The following is a 20,143-nucleotide window of genomic DNA, read 5'->3' as shown; positions in this document are numbered from 1 at the left end:
TTGCATGTTAAAAACATTGAGTTATCTTCTTATAGTTGAATTTAAAACTTCTTTATATATTCTGAATAACGAGTCCTTTATCAGATATGTGTATTCTATTTTCTCCCACTCTGTGGATTGCTGTTTTCATGAACATGCCTTTTGCAGAGTAGATTAACATTTGATGAAGTATGTATTTTGCTATTGTTTTTATGTGTCATGCCTTAAATGGGGAAGTCTTTGTGTACTCAAAGGCTGTAAATACCCTCTTTTATGTTTTCTTCCAGAAATTTTAATATTTCAGCATTTACATTTAAGCCTATATTCAGTTTAACCATAATTTGTGTTACTATGTGAGGTTTGTGCTACTATGTGAGGTTTAGGTGAAATTTTATTTTGTATATGGATCTGAAGTTGTTCTAGCATCAATTGTTTGAAAATCTATCCTTTCAATTACCTTGCCACTTGGTTTGAACCATATATATGAGTGACCATATATATGTGGGTATATTTCTGGCCTTGCTCTTCTGCTTCAGTATTCTGTATGTCTATGTTTATGTCACTATCCAACATTCTTTATTATTGTAGCTATTGTAGCTTAATATAGTAAGTATCAAAGTCAGGTCCTGTGACCTCTCCAACTTTGTTCTTTTTAAAAGTTGCTTTGGTTCTTCTGAGTCCTTTGCATTTCCATTTAAATTTTAATTTTTTTAAAATTTATTTATGATAGTCACACAGGGAGAGAGAGAGAGAGGCAGAGACATAGGCAGAAGGAGAAGCAGGCTCCATGAACCGGGAGCCTGATGTGGGATTCGATCCTGGGTCTCCAGGATCCCGCCCTGGGCCAAAGGCAGGCGCCAAACTGCTGTGCCCCCCAGGGATCCCCATTTAAATTTTAGAATTAGTTCGATGCTTTTTGCAAAAACACATGCTGAGATTTTTATGAGATTGAGTTGAACGTGTAAGTTATTTGAAGAAAATGGTCATGTTAACAATATTAACCAGGAATATAATATGCTTTCCCATTTTTTAAATTCTTTTTCAGTTACTCTTAGCAATGTTTCGTAGTTGACAGAGAACAGGTCTCGTATGTATTTCCTGGAATGTATAAGTATTACCTGTGTTTGGGTGCTGTTGTGAATGGTGTGTTTAATAGCTCCATGTTAATTATTAATGTATGAAAATAAAATTAATTTTGTATATTGGCCTTATTTCCTACAAGCTTGCCAAAATGAATTATATGAGTTCTGGTAGCTCTTTTTAAAAATTCTTTGGGATTTTCTACATATATAATCATCATATCCGTGAGTACAGACAATTTGACATCTGTTCTGATCTGTATGCATTTTATGTCTTTTTCTTGCTTTTTTGCACTAACACTGCTAATATGATGATGAATAAGAGCGCTAAGAGTGAAGATCCTTGCCTTTCCCTGACCTAGGAATAAATGCACTCCCTCTTTTACCATTAAATATGATTTTAACTGTAGATTTTTATGGATTCCTGTTATCAGTTGATGAGATTTGTTCTTATTCCTAGTTTGGGGAAGGTTAATCCTATATGGATATTAAATTTTTTTCAAGTATTTTCATGAATTTATTGAAATTATAGCATGATTTTTCTTCTCCAGTGTATTGATGTGATGATTACATTAATTGGTTTCCAAATATTACTTATAACGGGGAAGATATGTGTTGTCTAGCCAGTAATTAATGTGTCTACACAAAATGCTATGTGACATTTATTGAATTCAAATTTTTGCACTGAAACTAAGAAATTTTGTCTTTTAGTGACATGGTATGGTCAATGGACATGAAATTGAATAGGATCGTATGTGTAGTCATCTTGTGTCGGGTTGTTCTGTCTGTAAGGCAGCACTAAATGGTTATTAGCTGTATTTGGAACAGCAGCTGTTTGGAAAGGAGCTTCCAGGCTGAGCACTGACCCAGCCACAGTGCCAAGAACTCCACTATTTTTGTGTCATCAGTAAGCGTGATTGATATCCATCCCCTGCTCTGCTTGGAGGACATTTATTACTTTCAAATGTGGTTACATATACATGAAATATACAGAAGCACTGTGCAAAGTAAAGAGTGTGACATTTCGACAGTGTTCATGTTCTGCATCACATTGTGAACAAAATAGGAAAAGAGACAGTGGTTCACTGAAAGAGATTGGAGAAAACCTGGACTTCCCTTCTTGGTTCCTCTGAAAGCCAGGTGGATCCTTGCCTCTTTGGCTCTTTCAGCCTTCACCCCAGGCTGTGGGGCCATTTCTGGGTAGTGACTTGATGGTAAGTGTAGTAACCAAGGCTTGTGATCTTTCAGCTGACCCTCTTCTGTCCTTAAGTCCTATGTGTAACCATTGGGCTCTTGCTTTGTTTCTTTGTGACAAAATCCCTACCTTGAATACAGCTCAGGACTTTTCTTCTCCCTGCCCCTCTCTGCTTGTGCAATTGTAACTCAGCAATTGGAAAAATGTAGACCCTCACCCTTTACCTCCTAAAAATCCTTTTAAGTTTGGTTCTAATTTCTAAAGCCTTAGACTAGTGGCTTTTATACAGGTTTCCACTGTGGCACACAGAAAGAAATACATTTTATACAATTTCCCTCAAACTGCATGCACACCAACTGACGTAAGAATTTTACAGAATATGGGATCCCTGGGTGGCGCAGCGGTTTGGTGCCTGCCTTTGGCCCAGGGCGCGATCCTGGAGACCTGGGATCGAATCCCACGTCAGGCTCCCGGTGCATGGAGCCTGCTTCTCCCTCTGCCTATGTCTCTGCCTCTCTCTGTATGACTATCATAAATAAATTTAAAAAAATTAAAAAAAAGAATTTTACAGAATATATCCTTAAAATGTATGAGGTTCCATATGAATTTTCCTTGAGTAAGAATTCTGGTGAGACTCCATTAAGAGATTGTTCACAGTTAAAGAAACACCACTTTAGTAGGTATTTAAAATGTGGTAATTTAAAATGGAGCAAGGACACTTATTATTTTCATTTACTTGCACAAAAATCTATTAAGAATCTAGTTACTGTTTTAATCTAAAATGCTTTCTAAATGGCCTTTAAAAGCCTTTTACCCATTCATTTTTAATACTAAGTTGTATTAGATTTAAGTTGAATTAATTTAGATAATTGTAAGCAAGGTTTGATTTAGATCACATTTAATTCAATCATTTGCCCTTAAAAAACATACTTTTTTCTTTGACATTGCACACAGGTTTAATTTTTAGGAGTTAATAATTTGGGGGATAGAAGCAATTTTATAGTTTGATAGAGATAAAATATCAGAAAAAATTTGCCTCCTTCCCTGAAGCTTATTGAAGTTGGTATCTTTGATGTCGCTGGAGTGACCTTCCAAGTTCAAGTATTATCACAAATATTTAGAGATTTTTTCCTATATAAAATTTTGAAAGACAACATCCATTTCCAAAAAATAGCCTTTTATTTGACTAGTGTTTTGAGTTCACATTTTTATTAACAGCAAATATGTTACTATTTTCACAAAACAAGTTTAGTGCTAAATATTTAAAAGTTGAATATAGACCATGCAAATCGGTTAAACAAGAGAGACATATACTTTATGTAGTGTTCCCTGTCTAATGTATCCTTCCTGTTTATTTTTAGATCAGATAAGAATAGCTATCTGCAATTCCCAAGATATCTGCTTACCTTTCTGGATATTACTTTTCTCACTCTGACTCCAGCTCTGACTTTAATTTAGTACTCCAGGCTTCAGGAAGCTTCCTGCCTAGTAACTCCTGCAATCGTCCACTCTCAGTTTCCTCTGAATTTAGGAGAGAAAATTTGTCTTCCAAAGTAACTGATAAATTCTTCCATTTCAAAAATAAAAGACTTATTTCCACAAATTGCTGTGCACTTGGTGGGGAGCTGGGGAATCAGGTAGGGTAAACACATAATAATAGGTTCCATTCGCATTGGAAGGCGTTTGGGTGTGTCTCTATGATGGATTTTGTCTGCAAGTCTTCTGATGGGTTCTCTTCAGTTTTTCTCACAATTCTTTCACTGAGTTCGTGTGAGCTGGGCCTTCTGTATCTATTTCGTGTCTCTTAAAATCTTTCCCCCATATTTTCTAATGTTTGAATCTCTGATGGTTTTAATATTTACAGTTTTTGTGGGTTTGGATGTGCTGTTTTTTTATTTTGCTGACTCATATTTTGGTGGCTGCTTACCTTGTGTTTTGTGATTTTTGAATGTGAGCTCATGTTTTTGGGAACTGTATCTGTAGGACACTTTCGGGCCTGTATTTAAAATATGTTCCTCTAGAGAGGATGTACATTAGCTTCTTTTAGGTACCTGGGGATCTACCGACTGAAACCCATTGTTTCAATTAGGTTTATTTTGGCCAACATATAATATGTTTAGTTTTTTTTTTAAAGATTTTATTCATTAATTCATGAAAGAGAGAGAGAGAGAGAGACGCAGAGATACAGGCAGAGGGAGAAGCCCCAACATATAATATGAATTCAAGCTCTAAGCCTGCCTCTAGTACATACTTGGGGTATATACCCTGTATTCTAGTATTCTATGGTATATACATGGGGTGGGGGAGAAATTCTTGAAGGTTTTTTTCTTCTGTATCAAAGTCAAGGTTCAGATTCTGTCTCTCTCTACAGAACACTTTGTGTGTTGTTTATTTCCACTGTAATGCCATTCTTAGCTGCCTGATTTATATGAGGATCTCTGATCTGGCCTTTCGTTGTCTTAGGAACCATGTTTCATCTTCTGATCTTGTGCTCCAGTCTGGTAAGCTGTGTAACCACCAGAAGCTGACAGATGCCTCCAGGGTAAATAGCAGTCCCAGTGCTCAAGTGTCTCTCTGGAGTTTTGCTTTATTTGTGGCTCTGAGCAATTCACTTCTTTTCCAACAAGCTTAATCATGTAATAGAAAAAAAAAAAGACTTTTTCATTTATATTTTATTCAGCATTTTTGTGTATGCTGTACCAAGAAGGGCTTCTGTGGACATCTAAAGTGTAACTTGGCAGAAATGGAAATTCCAGGATAGTTTATTTTTGAAATGATGCTGGCATAATTATCTATCCATCTGGAAGAAAACAGGGCTGTACCACAGTGTCATACCATATACAAAAATAAATTACAGCTTGATTAAATATCTAATTGTGAAATATAAAACAATTTAAATGTCAGAGGAAAATTTAGAAAAAAGATTTTTATGACTTTATAGTATGGAAGCTGTTTTTAAATAAGACAGGAAATCCAACTGTTATAAAAGGAAAAGAGATATAATTGCATGCAAACTAAAATAAAAATGAGTAATGAAAGATAACATAAATAAAACCAAAGATAAGTTAAATATGGCATAGAAATATTTGCAGTATGTGTGACTGGAAGGAAATTAACCATGAGAAGGTAAAGAGCTCATATGTGTGTACGTGTGTTTATGTGCCTGTGCATGGCAAGAGAGTGGAGAGAGAGAAGGACAGGGGGCACTAAATGAAAAAGTGAGCAAGAGACACAAACAGAAATTTTATGGAAGAGAATGTTCTAAGTGGTCAGAGTATTGAAAAGATGTTCAACATCACTCATAGCTGTAGAGATGCAAATTAAAACAACCATTCTTTTCCATCCATTAGATTTACGTAAGTTAAAAGAATAAGGTATCAGTCAAGATGTTTTCTAGTAAAAGTACCAGAAACCTAGATAATAATGTCTTAATAAGGCAGTTTGCTAACTCATCATGGTAGGAAATCTGGAGGTAGATTGGTTCTAAAATTTGTTAACAAAGAAACTCAACAATGTCATCAGCGTATTTCCAGATTTCTTGTTATATGAACCAGTAAACACTCTTATTTTTACGACAGTATTATATGACTTTCTGATACTTTTATCTGATACTCTTTTCCTCATGTGTGTCTGCTTTCTCTAATATGGAACGTGTTGAGTTTTATTATTAAGGATCTCAAGGTTGAAGGATGACGAAGGTCAAGAAACACAATTTGCTCAAATTAGATCATCTAATAGAAGTCACCATGTTGAGCAGTGATATCAAAGGTCTCTTTGCTTATTGCAGGTTTAAATGAGATATAAACCCATCTCCTTCTAAGTCCAGGGGGGCAGGTTTGGGCTTATCACTAAGCAGAACAGGAGCAATGAACGACAAACATAAAACTTGTTCCTCCGAAGCTATGCACAGGGCCTGGACATCACATGGATTTTAGGCCTATGTTCCCATTGCTTGAGTGAGTGGTACGGGGACTCTGCAGAGAACAAACTTTCTTTAAGGCAGTCCCAGACTATTCTCACTCCCAAGTCTGCCAGAAGAAAGTACTAGCTCTCTAGAGAAAGAGACTTTAATGCTAGGCCTCAAGCAGATAAAATAGATACTTTTTCAAGGACAGGAACAGTACATAGTGAAGAATAAGCACCCCAAGCACACAGGGATGCAAGGCAGCAAGCATGAGCCAGCAGAAATTTGGAAATATTTTTAGGGAATAGAATATTATAAAAAAGTGACCTACCAGATTTGAACAATAACAGAATAAAACTTTTTAAAATTAAAAATATAACAAAAGTTGAAAACTTAATGGATGAGTTTAATAACAATTAGTATAAGGAGAGAATTAGGAATCTCATATAGAGTTCAGAAGTTTTTTTGTATGGAGTAGTACAGAGAGTATGTGATGGAAAATATGGAAGAGAGAATGACAAATAGAGGAATGCATAAAAAGATTTAATGTATACTTTTACACAGTGGTCCTAGGAGAAGGAAGAAATATTTGGGAAAAAGTCTCTGCAGAATTAACAGCTCAGAATTTTCTAGAATTGATGAACAGCAATCTATAAATCCAATAAATTCAATCAATATCAAGAGAAGAAATAAAATGATAGCCAAACCTTGAAATAGCATAGCAAGCCTGCAGAACACCAAAGACAAAGTGAAATCCTAAAAGTTGACAGATGAAAAAGGTAAATGAAATTCAAAGGAGTTACAGAAGAACAGATATCCTTTCAATAGCAAAAAGTAAAAAGAGAAAAAATGGAATTATATCTTCGATATTCTCTAAGGAATTAACTGGTGATCCATAATTCTACAGAGCAAAAATATCTTTAAAGAATGAGGTTAAGTAAAAGACATTTTCAAAGTAACACAAATAAGTGAGTTTAACATTATCAAAGTCTTTGATTAAGGAAATTCTAAGGATGAACTTTAGGCAGAAAGGAACTGTACCAAAGTTCTGGCATGCAAGGAGGAATGAAAAAAAGGTACTAACTATGTAACTAATTCTAAAGAGCATTAATCTACAAGAGCAGCAATGTCTTCTAGGGTTTTAAAAATAGAGATAAAATGGTCACTCAGTATAAAAATAGCATACTGTACATATCAAGAGAGGGGTAAATGGAATTAAAATTTTCTAAGGGCCTTTTTTTTTTTTGTCAAGGTAAAAAGATTGTTAATCCTTATGCTTTGAAATGTCTCTGTTGTCATTTCTAAATTACTTCTAAAAGAGTAGAGTGTGACTACGTTCCTTCTAATCTACAATAGGAAAAATAAAACAATAAAAACTATCCAAAAGAAGTAACGAGAGAGAGAGGCAGAGAGAGAGAAGCACGTAACAGAGGTGACAAAAAGAAAGCATCCAAATGCCAATAATAATTAAATGTAAATAATTTAATGTAAATAGACTAAGCAAAAGTTACCAAACTAGAGAAAACAAATCCAATTAAGTATCATTTTAAAAATGTCTTGAAAAAGGAAAGTTTACAAAAATGTTGAAGTTATTTTGATGGAAAAGACAGACCATACATACATTAAAACAAAAAATGTTAGCTTCTTAAAAAAAAAAAGATTTTATTTATTTATTCACAAGAGACACAGAGAGGCAGAGACAGAGGCAGAGGGAGAAGCAGGCTCCTCACAGGGAGCCCAATGCGGGACTGGATCCTGGGACTGGGATTCACGCCCTGAGCCAAAGGCAGACACTCAACTGCTGAGCCACCCAGGCATCCCTGTTAGCTTCTTTATATTAAGAGAAGACAAAATTAACTTTAAGGCAAAAAATATTACTAGAGTTAAGAAGGGTCATTTTGTAATGATTAAAGTTTCAATTTACCAGAGATTCTTAATAAATTTAAATTTCTGTGGACTTAAGGATGGGACTAAAAAATAAAGAAAATATTTCGAGATCTATAAGGAGAAATGCAGAATTCTACAATCTCAGAGGGAGATTTTTATAAGTCAGTCTTGGTAATTGATAGAACAAGTAGATAAAATAATTAGTGAGACCATATAGAGTTGAAACAATATGGTTTTCAAGCAGCCTAATTTTTAGAAAATTGCAATTAATCAAATCTGAATAGTCTTATGATGATAAAGACCATAGTTTTTAAAAGGTAGTGAAAAATATTCCCAGAAAGAAAATTTCAAAGCCCATGAGGCTTTACCAGAAAATTTTGACAAACTTCCAGAAACAGATAACTCACACAAACTCTTCCAAAATGTAGACAAAGAGGAAACACTCCTTCATTCATTTTATGCATAATCTTTTCTGAAAAAGATTTTATTTATTTATTCATGAGAGGCACAGAGAGAGGCAGAGACCAGACAGAGGGAGAAGCAGGCTCTCTGTGGGGAGCCTGATGTGGGTGGGACTCGATCCCAGGACACCAGGATTATGGTCTGAGCCGAAGGCAGACATTCAACCACTGAGCCACCAGGTGCCCCATTTTATGCATAATCTTGATATCAAAACCCAACAAAGACAATATAAGAAAAGGAAATTACATGCCACTCTCATATTTGAACATGTATGCAAATATGCCAACTTGAACATGGAACCATATAAGAAAAGGGATTCTGGGAACCACAGTACAAGGGTAAGGAAATCATTTTTCATCAAATCAGAGTAAAGGTTACCCTTGATGAGGGAATAAGGTTGTGATCATGTGGGGGTATCTCAGAGTGAGGGCAGAGGGGGAAAGGGGATGAAGGAGGGTAGTGATGCATGGGAACTTATCAGTCTTTTTATACTCAACCTATGTACGTATGCACTTTTCTGTATATTCACTATATTTAAAAATAAAAGAAGAACAAAACATCAAGTTTCAAAGTTGTTTGAGTTGAGGTGGCACATTCTATTAACATCTAAGTTGGTACTGGAGCGCTGAACAGCTGAGGACATTATGTAACTCCTTCCTTATCAATTCTTGTACAGTCTGACTTGTCTCTTTGCACATATGTTCTTTTTCTACCGAAAAAATCTAATAGATCAAGGTTTATCATGCTTGTAAATAAGAGTTTCAACGACATATTGTTTTCTCCCAATACCCACTTAGTAGCAGGCCCTAGACTTTTAGCTGATAATATCAGCTGTCCACCTAACACAGTATTTTCAGCTACTCTTACTGATGCGTGTGGCCGTATGACTAGGTTCTGGCAAATGGGATGAGTGGCCAGAGGAGTGTTTTGGAAAACTTCTGAGCAGACCCATGAAAACAGAACTGATACGTTCTTATGCCACCTCCATCATGCTGCCTGGGTGTAGAGGGTGGAGTTTCAGTGGCTCCCTCGGACCACGAGGGTGCAGAGCCATATGCGTGGCGCCATATGCGTGGCAGCGTGGGAGGTCCTGGCTGACCACTTACCCTCCTACCCTGGACAACCCATCTTCAAATTACTTTCACACGAAAGAGAAAAAGGAACTGCTGTCTGATTTCCTTTGTTATTTGTGGCTAAACCCAGTTCCAATGAACATAGAAACGACAAGTCCTCCAGAGTTCTTTCTGCTTTGGGGTTATAGCTGGTTCACAGACTGGGTTTGTTTGACCTACAGTTTCAGCAAAAGGAAAGAAACATGAATTTCATGACATTGTTAAAAATTAAGAGTTTTATTATAAAACTTCTAGATATCTGGCTTGCCTTGAACAATCAGGCATGGCATCCTTGAAGTCTACTTGGTGGTCGAAGCTGAGAAGTAACTCAGTCTTCCTTAGCAGACATGGGCTTTCCCTGTTTATTCACTCTGTCTCTGTGTAGCAAGCCTTTTCTATTTTAAAACAATTTTATGTGTTTATTTAAGAGAGAGAGAGGGGGGCGAGAGAGAGAGAGAGAGAGAGAGAGAGAGACCAAGCAGGGGGAAGGAGCTGAGGGAGAAGCAGATTCCCTGCCGAGTGCAGAGCCCAACTCAGGTCTCCCCCTGGGGCTGGATGCAGGCTCATCCCAGGACCCTGAGACCATGACAAATCACGAGTTGGCTACTTAACCGACCGTGCCACCAGGCGCCCCAGTGTGTAGCAAGCTTATACCCACTGGCCTAGAGTTCCCACTATCAATAGTTTAGTAGATTTCTATTTTAGCATAGTTGAGTTACTCTGTTTAATACAATTTTATTTTAAACTTTATTTAAATTCAATTTGCCAACATATAACACCCCATGCTCATCTCATCATGTGCCCTCCTTAGTGCCTGTCACCCAGTTACCCCATCCCGCCACCCACCTCCCCTTCTGCAACCCTTTGTTTTCTGTTGAATACAATTTTAGATCTCACTTTTCTTCCTGATTATTAAGACGTATGTCTCTCCTTTGTGAAGGAATCGCATTTTGTGGCTTGATTCTCTCATGGTTGGATTGCATTTCGGTTTGTAACATGATTTCTTGTGACTCTAGGTGACATCAGAGACATGCTCAGAGAAATAGCTGTGATATCAGATAGCATTGAGAGCACTCTAAAAATTTCTATGAAGAGTCATCGGGGATAAGGTCAGGAAGCCCCGGCAAGAGAAGCTGGGTATTTACTGGGTTAATTTTGATAGGAATTGCTATTTAGTTCGTGCTCACACTAATTACCACCTTTCATATGGAAATCGACTATTCAACAAAAACATCCAAATTTCAGGTATCTTTGTTTCCATTTTGCTACCAAAACATACAGCACTTGAAAGGGTAAATGTGCTAATAATTTCCTTTCAGGTTTCATACACTATTTTAATAATGCTATTATATTTTTTTGCTTTCCAGATAATTGGTTTCAGTAAAGAAAAGACACGCACAACATTAAAATATTGGGTGCTTTATTAACCTCAGTACAATTTCCACCTTCCTGTTCTGTTCTCAGATGTGTAAAGAGAAAAAGGGAAATTGATTATTTATATCAGTCAGGGTAGGTAAACAATGCATATTGATTAGGTCCATGTCTAAATTAGACTTTCATTTCAACCAAACTGAAGGATAACATCTGAAGGAAGATAAACTGCCAAAACAGTACAATTAGATTGATCAAAAATTAATGATTTTAAAGGATGCTATAAGTATATAAATTGCGCTCTGATCATATTATTCTTTTGGGACTTTAAAGGTCTTGTGATCTACTATCTTTTAAAAAATGCATTGTTGTTTTCTAACTTTCTTATGCTTTTCTATTTTAAACCAATTCATCGCTCTAGTCAGTCTAAGGTGACATCTACATGCTGAGAAATACTCACGGGACCCCTTGTGGAATTGTTCTGCTATCACATGAACAAATCCATTTATAGCTCATTCTCCAAGGACTCGGTGCACACCTGACAGGTGTGCCAGACAGGGTTTTTTTTTTTTCTCCCTCCGTAAACTGAAAGGTGCTATGATTTTTATATTTAGGAAAGTGCTCTGAAATATAAGGATACAAAGAAGTCAAGCTTGTGCTTCTAAAGTCTAATATAGGAAGGATTTCCTACCCCAGGAAACAAGTACACTGATTTCAATTATGAAATTTTGTTCATAGGGATGTAATAGGAAATTGGAAGTAAATTTATAACTAATTCTAAATTGAGAATTTCACACTATGTGAGCACCTACTCTCTCAGTTATGTAAATACTATTACCTGTTTACTGAAATCCTTTTTGGGTGATTATTATGTACAGGATATTGGACTGGGTCAAAATAGAATCATCTCACACCAGTCTTTTCCGAGTGAATGAGCTACTTTGTGTGACTGTGTATGCTGTGGGAGAATTTATAGTAGTGTGAGCCTCAGGACAGAGAAGCGTAACTTCTCCCTTGTGGTCAATGTCTTTAAATGCCTTCTCTGAACGAGGGGGAACTGCGATAGGACATGTGGGTGCTACTTTCAAGGATTTTTCCTTTTTTCCATGTAAAAGTTTGGCTTAAGAAAAAAAAAAACCCTGAAATATTCCTTGAATAGTTACTATCTAATTTTTTTACAAGTAGGTATCATTTGAGAATATGTGTTTTGATGACAGATAAACTCACCTCTGGGTGGATGCACTGAAGTTGAGAAAAACCATGGAGCTGATTTAAATTTTCCTTTCTACATTTGATTAATCTCATCTCTGTTTAATTCAAAGTTCTACAGACCCCAAGTCAAAGATTATATTCTTCAATCTCACATTTCTAATTCCTTAATGTGTAAAAACATTATTCTTAAATTCAGACAAAAGTGGACAAGAGAAGATTTGGAGATACCCAGTGTTCCTCACCTACGCCCAGAAGCCCCATAACACAAGGAGAGTGTTATACTTTCCTGTTATACAGGAAATACTTTCAGGTGCAGTGCGACCCACATGCTATAAAATCATGAAATAATTCCAGGGGAAGACAGCATGTGCAAATAGCCATTCTCTGAGCACTGAACAGTGGAATGGCCCATCCGTAGCTCGTCTGATCCAGTTAAAAGGCAGAGATCAGTGCTCTTGTTATTTCTGTCCCCTTCATTCACCCAGTTGAATCTCTAGATTAGAAGGTATTATTTTTTTAACATTTTTATTTATTTATTCATGAGAGACACAAAGAGAGGCAGAGACACAGGCAGAGGGAGAAGCAGGGTCCTCATGGGGAGCCGGCTGCAGAACTCGATCCCAGGGCCCCGGGATCATGAACTGAGCCAAAGGCAGATGCTCAACCACTGAGCCACGCAGGTGTCCCTAGATTAAAAGATATGCTGCCCTCGTTCAGTACTTGAGCTTCATGTTGATCACAAACAACCTGTTCGACATGATTATTCTTGCTCTGTGGAGAAGGGTGACCATTTGCTATTCCCTATAGTGGAGTATGTTGGAGGGATCTAACCGAATTAACTTCTACCTGGATTATTCCTGATGACACTTATCACTTAAGGGTCACTGTGAAGAAGTAGGAAACTAGGACAAGCTCCAGGGAGTGGAGGGCTGCCTGCAATTAGGGAGTGCAGAATTACATAGGAGTGTTAGACCAATAAAACTGATATTTTTGACTTAGCAGCTGAGATCCATTCTACTTCATGTAAGTAAGTGTAGTAAGTACATGTTCCATATTTTTTTCCATATTGTTTTCTATCGGACTGATTGATCATGAATGGAATTCTTCATCATGCTCTTTCTCTTATCTCTCACTTCCCTTGCTCTTATGTAAAGTTGTCTTCATATTTTTACTTTTGGAATTGCTTTGGAATTGTTCCCTAGATGGATCATGTATTTTTTAGTAGAATTTAAATTCCATGAGGATGTGGACTGTGCCCGACTTTCTGGCATCTTCACTAGACAGTTGTTCTCAGTGCAACATTATACAAAGCAATCCGTTTGGAGCCAGTCCTTTAGTTGAGCAGTAAGAAACCGATTCAAAATGTATTTTCGTTATCATCAAGCAAATGTTTTGAAATGACGGTATCCACATTTGAGGAGGATTTGAAATGGCAGGTTAAAGAAGGTTCATCAGGAAGATTTGGGGGACTTCTCCATGCTTAGCCACTCTGTTTTTGACAAAAGAAATTATTCCTGTGGAGCTCATGAACAACATATGTCTTAGAGGCAACGTATTCTCTTGTTTCAGTTGCATGTATTCCTTCCACGATTTCCCCCAGAAACCTGTGAATGAAACTAAACAAAGACCCTTTCATTGACGTCACGTACCTGTGTAATAGAGGATTTAAAGGGTAGGTGGATGGACCACAGCATTCAGTTGACCCTGGTGGCATTTCCCCCATGTGCCAGGACAGAAGCAGACCCGTCAGAAAGCATCTCAAGCAGCGTTATCTTTTTTGGTTGGCTTACTACCTGAGAACACGCTCCAAGCTGGAAAAAGAAATGCTTTTCCTTGTAGGGGGAATGGGTGAGGAGGCAGTTGAAGACTTTAATATTTATACATTCATGAATGTTATCTTGCAGGATGGTATCTTTTCACTTGGGGCAAAACTTTTAATGAAAGGAATAAGAGTGGTTTAATATTAAATTTGCCTGTGGTTTCTTTAGGAGTGTTTTGGATTCTCTTCAATTTCTCTAGGCTACTTGCTCCAGCGGCTTCTGGGAAGGAAACACTAACCTTGTAAAGTCTTACAAAACTTCACTTTGGATGGATGGAGACCTCTGTTTTCTTTGAAGTTTTTTTTTTTTTAAATATTTTATTTATTTATTCATGAGAGACAGAGAGAGGCAGAGACATAGGCAGAGGGAGAAGCAGGCTCCCCAAGGGGGGCTGGATGTGGGACTTGATCTCAGGACCCTGGAATCATGACCTGAGCCAAAGGGCAGATGCTCGACCACTGAGCCACCCAGATGCCCCGTCTGAAATTTTTTTTTTTTTAAGATTTTATTTATTTATTCATGAGAGACAGAGAGAGAGAGAGAGAGAGGCAGAAACACAGGCAGAGGGAGAAACAGGCTCCATGCAGGGAGCCTGACGTAAGACTCGATCCCGGGTCTCCAGGATCACACCCTGGGCTGAAGGCGGCGCTAAACCGCTGCGCCACCTGAGCTGCCCTGATTTTATTTTTTAACCGCTGTCCAGCCAGCACATATCTCTTCAGTTACTCTATTTTCAAAGAGCTGCTTTTTTTTTTTTTTTTAAGTTGGTGGAGGCAGTGCAGCAGACACAGAAGGAGAGAATCTTAAGCAGGCTCCACATGCAGCACAGAGCCCAACTCAAGGCTCAATCTCACAACTTTGAGACCATGACCTGAGCTGAAATCAAGAATTGGATGCTTAACTGACTGAGCCATCCAGATGCCCCTTTTCAAAGAGTTACAGTTCCTCACCCCATTGTAATGTCTTAGTTCGTAGTCAGTTGAAGGTCATTCAAATGTAGTGAAGAAATGTGTCTCTACGTGGAACAGACATTCTATAAGATTTCCGTGCCAATGGTCAATATGGACTATTTGAAACAATTGATCTGTCCATAGATCGTTTAGTTCTATGTTAGCTCCACTTAGTTCTAAGTCATCTCCTACTAATAGCATATGCTAAGAAGATATAAATTAATTAAGTTAAAGGTCACATAAATCTCATAAACATCAGTAATCATAAAAATTATTTTTAATAAGGAAAGAGAAGAGGTCAGCAGAGGAGGAAACATGGGGGTCATGGGGATCATACCCATATTATCTTTTTCTTTTAATCTTGAGGATTGCTTACCTAAAGCTGGAAGTAGGGAGTGGCAAGGAGGCGCTGTCCTAGGAGAAGCTGAAGCATCGAAACTAGTCCTGATATTTATTTGAGCAGTGGCAGTGACCATTGGCTTTCATCAACAGTTCCACTCAGGTTTGTAGGGGAAGTTGCAAAGTTCACACACCAAATGTTTTTTTTTTTTTTTTTAAGTCCTCCTTTTTCACTTCCTCCCTCTCTTTCTCTCTTCCTTCCTTCCTCCCTTCTTCCTTTTTGGTTGTTGTTGTTTTGTGTTATCTTTCTTACATCCATCTACCTTTCCCATGACTCTCTCCAGCTATCCAAAATCTTCCATCCCCATCTGGTCAACCCTTCTGCCTGCCTTGTAAGTACTTCATTCTCTGTGTTGACTTGGTTCAGTGTATTATAGAGCTTATATAGGGAAGATACTTGTGAGCGAGGCTCCTCTCACCCATCTGGGCTAGTGCTCCCCCACCCCCATTCTATTCTATTTAATTCGCTAGGGAGTGAAGTAACATGAGTGGACAATGCAGTACTCCCCAAATCTCACTTTTAGGTTTTTTTGTTTTTGTTTTTTTACTTAAAGATTTTATTTATTTATTCATGAGAGACACACACACAGAGACATAGGCAGAGGGAGAAGCAGGCTCCTCGCAGGGAGCCTGAGGTGGAACTTGATCCCAGGACCCCGGGACCATGACCTGAACTGAAGGCAGACGCCCAACCGCTGAGCCACCCAGGCGTCCCTCACTTTTGGGTTTAACATAGTCCCCGACGGAGCTACTCAGATTATGGAGAATGCATTTCATTTGGCACAGTCAATCTCAAATTGGAAATTATTGAATAATAAGAGTTGTCCTGTGATTTAGAATGTAAAACCAGCTAGGAAACAATGTGCTCATTAAAGGTAACTTATTGGGGATCCCTGGGGGCTCAGTGGTTGAGTGTCTGCCTTTGGCCCAGTGTGTGATCCTGGAGTCCCTGGGTTGAGTCCCGCGTCGGGCTCCCTGCATGGAGCCTGCTTCTCCCTCTGCCTGTGTCTGTGCCTTTCTCTCTCTGTGTGTCTCTCACGAATAAATAAAAAAATCTTAAAAAATAAATAAATAACTTTAATAAGGTAACTTATTAAAATGTGTTCTTAACTACACTACTATCTCCTTTTGCCATGACTCGGTGGGTGTAGACTACAGTTTTTTTTTCATTTATCTCCTGCAGAGATTACAATCAACATTTGGTTTAGAAGATGGCCTTACAAATGTTTGCTTTAAAAATTGCTCAGTGTTGAAGGAGCTCTTTCTGGATATTGCTTCTAGCCTTTTTCTAGCTGAGTAATCTTTTTTTATTACTAACGCCTATCAGTAAATTTGCTCACAAAAGTAGAAACATTGCCCATCTGTAATAAACATCTTTGAGAGCAGTAACCTTCACTAGAGCAGTACACTTTTATTCTATTTTCAGGGTTGCTGACCTTTTGCCTCTTTATCGGTTACCATAGTGATGATCTGAGCTCTGCTTAATAGGGCTTTACTAAAATGAAGACAATCAATAAGCTTTTTAACTCTAATGTTTATATTGATAGCCCCTGATAACATATATTGAAATAAGATAATCATATAAATGTATCTATAGCGGAATCTTATTCTTTAAATTTTATTTTTATTTTAAAAACTTGTTTAATTTAGATGTTTATGGAGGTTCCAAGTGATTAGGCGCTTTCTGTGGCTTTCATAGGATTCCTAGAATACCATGGTGAAGGACCTAAAGATAGAGACACAACTTGAAATGTAGATATGAAAGATCATTGTGAAATGGATAATAAAACTCTTTTATAACAGCAAACGTTAGAAGTGGCAGATACCACGGTTAATGATTTCTAAAGCAAAGTCAAGTCCGAGAACTCTTTTAGTCCCTTGTCATGAGGACATTCAAGGCCAAGTTCTCCTCATCTGCACCTGTACAACCTCTGATGCCTTCAGAGGAATCCTGGAACACCTGGAGCAGGAACATTGGTTATCTGCCAGAATTTCCTGGGCAAAGTAAGAAGAGCAGGGATTATGTTTGTTTCCAGAGTTCACGTGACATTTTAAGATCTTTTACTTAGGGATAGTATAAAAAAACCCCAAAAAACAAACAAAAAAAGAACCCCACCTAGTTTTTTGGATTATAATGAAACTCTTATGAACACATTTTTGAGGAATTTGATTCCTTTTCCTTGAGAATGAAATAATATTTGTTTTAAATTTATATTTACATATTCCAGTTGACATGTTTTAAGTAAAATGTAAGTGCATTTAATGTAATAAGCTCTCCAGGATTGTCGTCGTACAGGAGGGAGACGGAGGAATGGTTAATTCACGAGGTCTGTTTTGTCGGCAGGGTCATTTGTTTAGACTGTAAGGGGCAGGTGTTGTGCTGCTGCTTTGGAGAGAGGTCGTCTGTAGGCCTGGAGGGGGGGGGTCCCCTCGGTTTGCTCCAGGCACCGAGGCCACAGATGGAGAAAACAACATCGGCTCGCTTTGGCTTCTCTTTCTCCAAAGCCTGCGTCCTTCTACTTCTGTGATGTTTGAGAACCCGAGGCTCCAGAATTGTGTTCCCATATCCTACAAAATACTTCCTAAAGTTTATTAAAAACGAAAACCAACGTCCCTGATGATAGGACTTGGGGATGAAATGACATGAAATGGATCCTGAGGCTGTCTTTGGCGAACGAAAAGAAAATGAACCATGTGCTCATTTCAAGGGTCAAAATTACTTCTTTGAAAAATATCTGTCAAATGGGTTTTTCCTGTATCACTGTTTTCCCTAAATTAAGATTTCTTAAGTGCAAGATGAACTTTGGAAAAAGTGCCTAGCTGTGTTTTCATGTCAGACCCGCAAATTTAATTACATCCTTGCGCTGCCTGGCTTCAGTCACCGTGTTTATTTTTCTAAAACTAAAAATCTCATCCCTCCCTCCCGAGAGCGAAGCCGGCAGGGCCTCCGGTGCTCGAGGCCTGCCGGGGCCCAGGTAGGCGCCGCCGCTTGCTCGCCCCCAGCGCCCGTTCGCGGGGTAGACACAGGGGAGTGGCCGGGCGGGGCGGGGGGGGGGGCAGCCGGGCATCGGGGCCAACCGGGATCGGGGCCAACGGGGGGCGGGGGGAGGACGACCGGGACCCACCGCAGGGCCCCTCGGCTTCGCTCGCTCACGCCCGCCCGCTCCGCCGCCCTCGCGCCCTGCACGTGAGCTCCCGCCCGGCCGCTCGCCCGCAGCTGCAGCTCGCTGGGGGGGAGGGGCGGGGGGAGGGGAGGGGGAGGGGGCGGGGGGGAGGGTAGAGGGGCAGGGAGGAAGGGAGAGGGGGCAGGGGGCAGGGGAGAGGGGGCAGGGGGGAGGGGAGAGGGGCCGGGGAGAGGGGGCGGGGGGCCGCACCTGCGCTGCCCGGCTTGGGGGGCGCCTGGCCTCGGGGCTCCCGGGCGTGCCGTCCCGCAGCCGGGGTGGGGTGGGGGGGTGGGGAGGTGGGGGGGCCTGTCCTCCCGCAGCCCCGGGTCCGCCCCTTGCGGCCCCCTGCGGCCCCCCATTGCCCCCCGGCCCCCCGGCCCGGAGCGGGAGCCCCCGACAGAGCGCGGGCGCCGGGGTCCGGTGCGGGGGGTGGGGGGTGAAGGCTGCGCTCCGCGGGAGGGCAGCCGGGAAATGGGGAGAAAACAGCTGTCACCCGCCTCGGCGGATTTTATTTATCATTATTATTTTTTAATAATAAATTTATTTTTTATTGGTGTTCAATCTGCCGACACACAGAATAACACCCGGTGCTCATCCCGTCCAGCGCCCCCCAGTGCCCGTCGAGCCTCGAGCATTCTGGGAAGCCGCCCTGGCCCGCGTGCCCCGGGCGCGGCGATGCTCCCGCCCCTTCCCGCCCCGGGCCGCCGAGCCCCGCAGCGCAGATGCCCGACCCCGCGACCCACGGCAGTCCGGGTTCGGGGAGTGTCCCGCTGGTTGACTTACGCTCCTGTGCTTTCTCTTGTAACCGAAGCCTCCCCAGACGCCCCGGGGCTCGGGCCCGTGCAGCTGGCGGCCGCCGTCTCGGTGCCGGGGGCCCTGCTGGCGGCCGCCGCCCTGACCCTGTGCGCCCGCCGGGGGCGCCGCTGCGGCCGCAGGAAGAGGAGGCGCCGGAACGTGGAGGAGGCGGTCCCCGAGCGCGCCCTCGTCGGCGCCGGCAAGACCCTGCAAGACCTCATCTGCGACGTGGCGGCCTCTGGATCCGGCTCCGGTAGGTGCTCGGCGCCGCTTCACAGTGAGAAAGAGACTTGGTCAAAAAGATCTAACACCAAGGACGCGATTATTCCGAACTGTGTGGCTCAGAGGGCTCGACGTGCCGTAGCATCCTGTTGGGGGGTTGATGAAGAAACACGCTGTCGGGGCCAGAAGGTTGGAGTCTTCCCCGTTGCCTTTTCTGCCTTTGGGTAGTAAGATTCTCATTTTTATATTCGTTCAGAATTTATTTCTGAAGCAAGACAGAGTTCCCCTTCTCCCTCCTCCGTGACGGTCAGTAGTAATCATTGCTGCTCTCTTAGGATGTTTCATGGGCACAAAAGTCACCACATCCAGGGAGCTGAATTCTGAGGCAAAGATGTCAGTTCTACAAAGTGGAATTCCTACAGTGTCTTTGCTTGGTGTAACCAAAGTCGTCAGAATCCATAGTTCCCCACCCCCACCCCTCCCCCCGCCCCGGATGTGTGTGTGAAGTGAACAGGGAGCCGACCTGAAATTAGGATCAAGAATGTATTCTTTTTTTTTTAAAAGATTTTATTTATTTATTATTTGAGAGAGA

At 40.4% G+C, this 20,143-nt stretch overlaps 1 protein-coding gene across 4 annotated transcripts in view; it reads left to right on the top strand.

The window, feature by feature from the left end:
* Window positions 1–20,143, top strand: part of ACVR1C (activin A receptor type 1C) — a 79,349-nt gene that overhangs the window by 33,126 nt on the left and 26,080 nt on the right. For 3 of the 4 annotated variants that reach the window (XM_038584545.1, XM_038584546.1, XM_038584547.1), the window contains exon 3: window positions 19,346–19,582. The exons of the other annotated variant lie outside the window; for it this stretch is intronic. In XM_038584545.1, coding sequence (XP_038440473.1) covers window positions 19,346–19,582 — 237 coding nt within the window. The remainder of the gene's footprint in view (window positions 1–19,345; window positions 19,583–20,143) is intronic. 4 annotated transcript variants of the gene reach the window in all.

The sequence above is a fragment of the Canis lupus genome, chromosome 36 (genome assembly GCF_011100685.1).
Source record: "Canis lupus familiaris isolate Mischka breed German Shepherd chromosome 36, alternate assembly UU_Cfam_GSD_1.0, whole genome shotgun sequence".
Taxonomy (NCBI): domain Eukaryota; kingdom Metazoa; phylum Chordata; class Mammalia; order Carnivora; family Canidae; genus Canis; species Canis lupus.
This window is presented reverse-complemented; position numbering and strand designations above follow the sequence as displayed.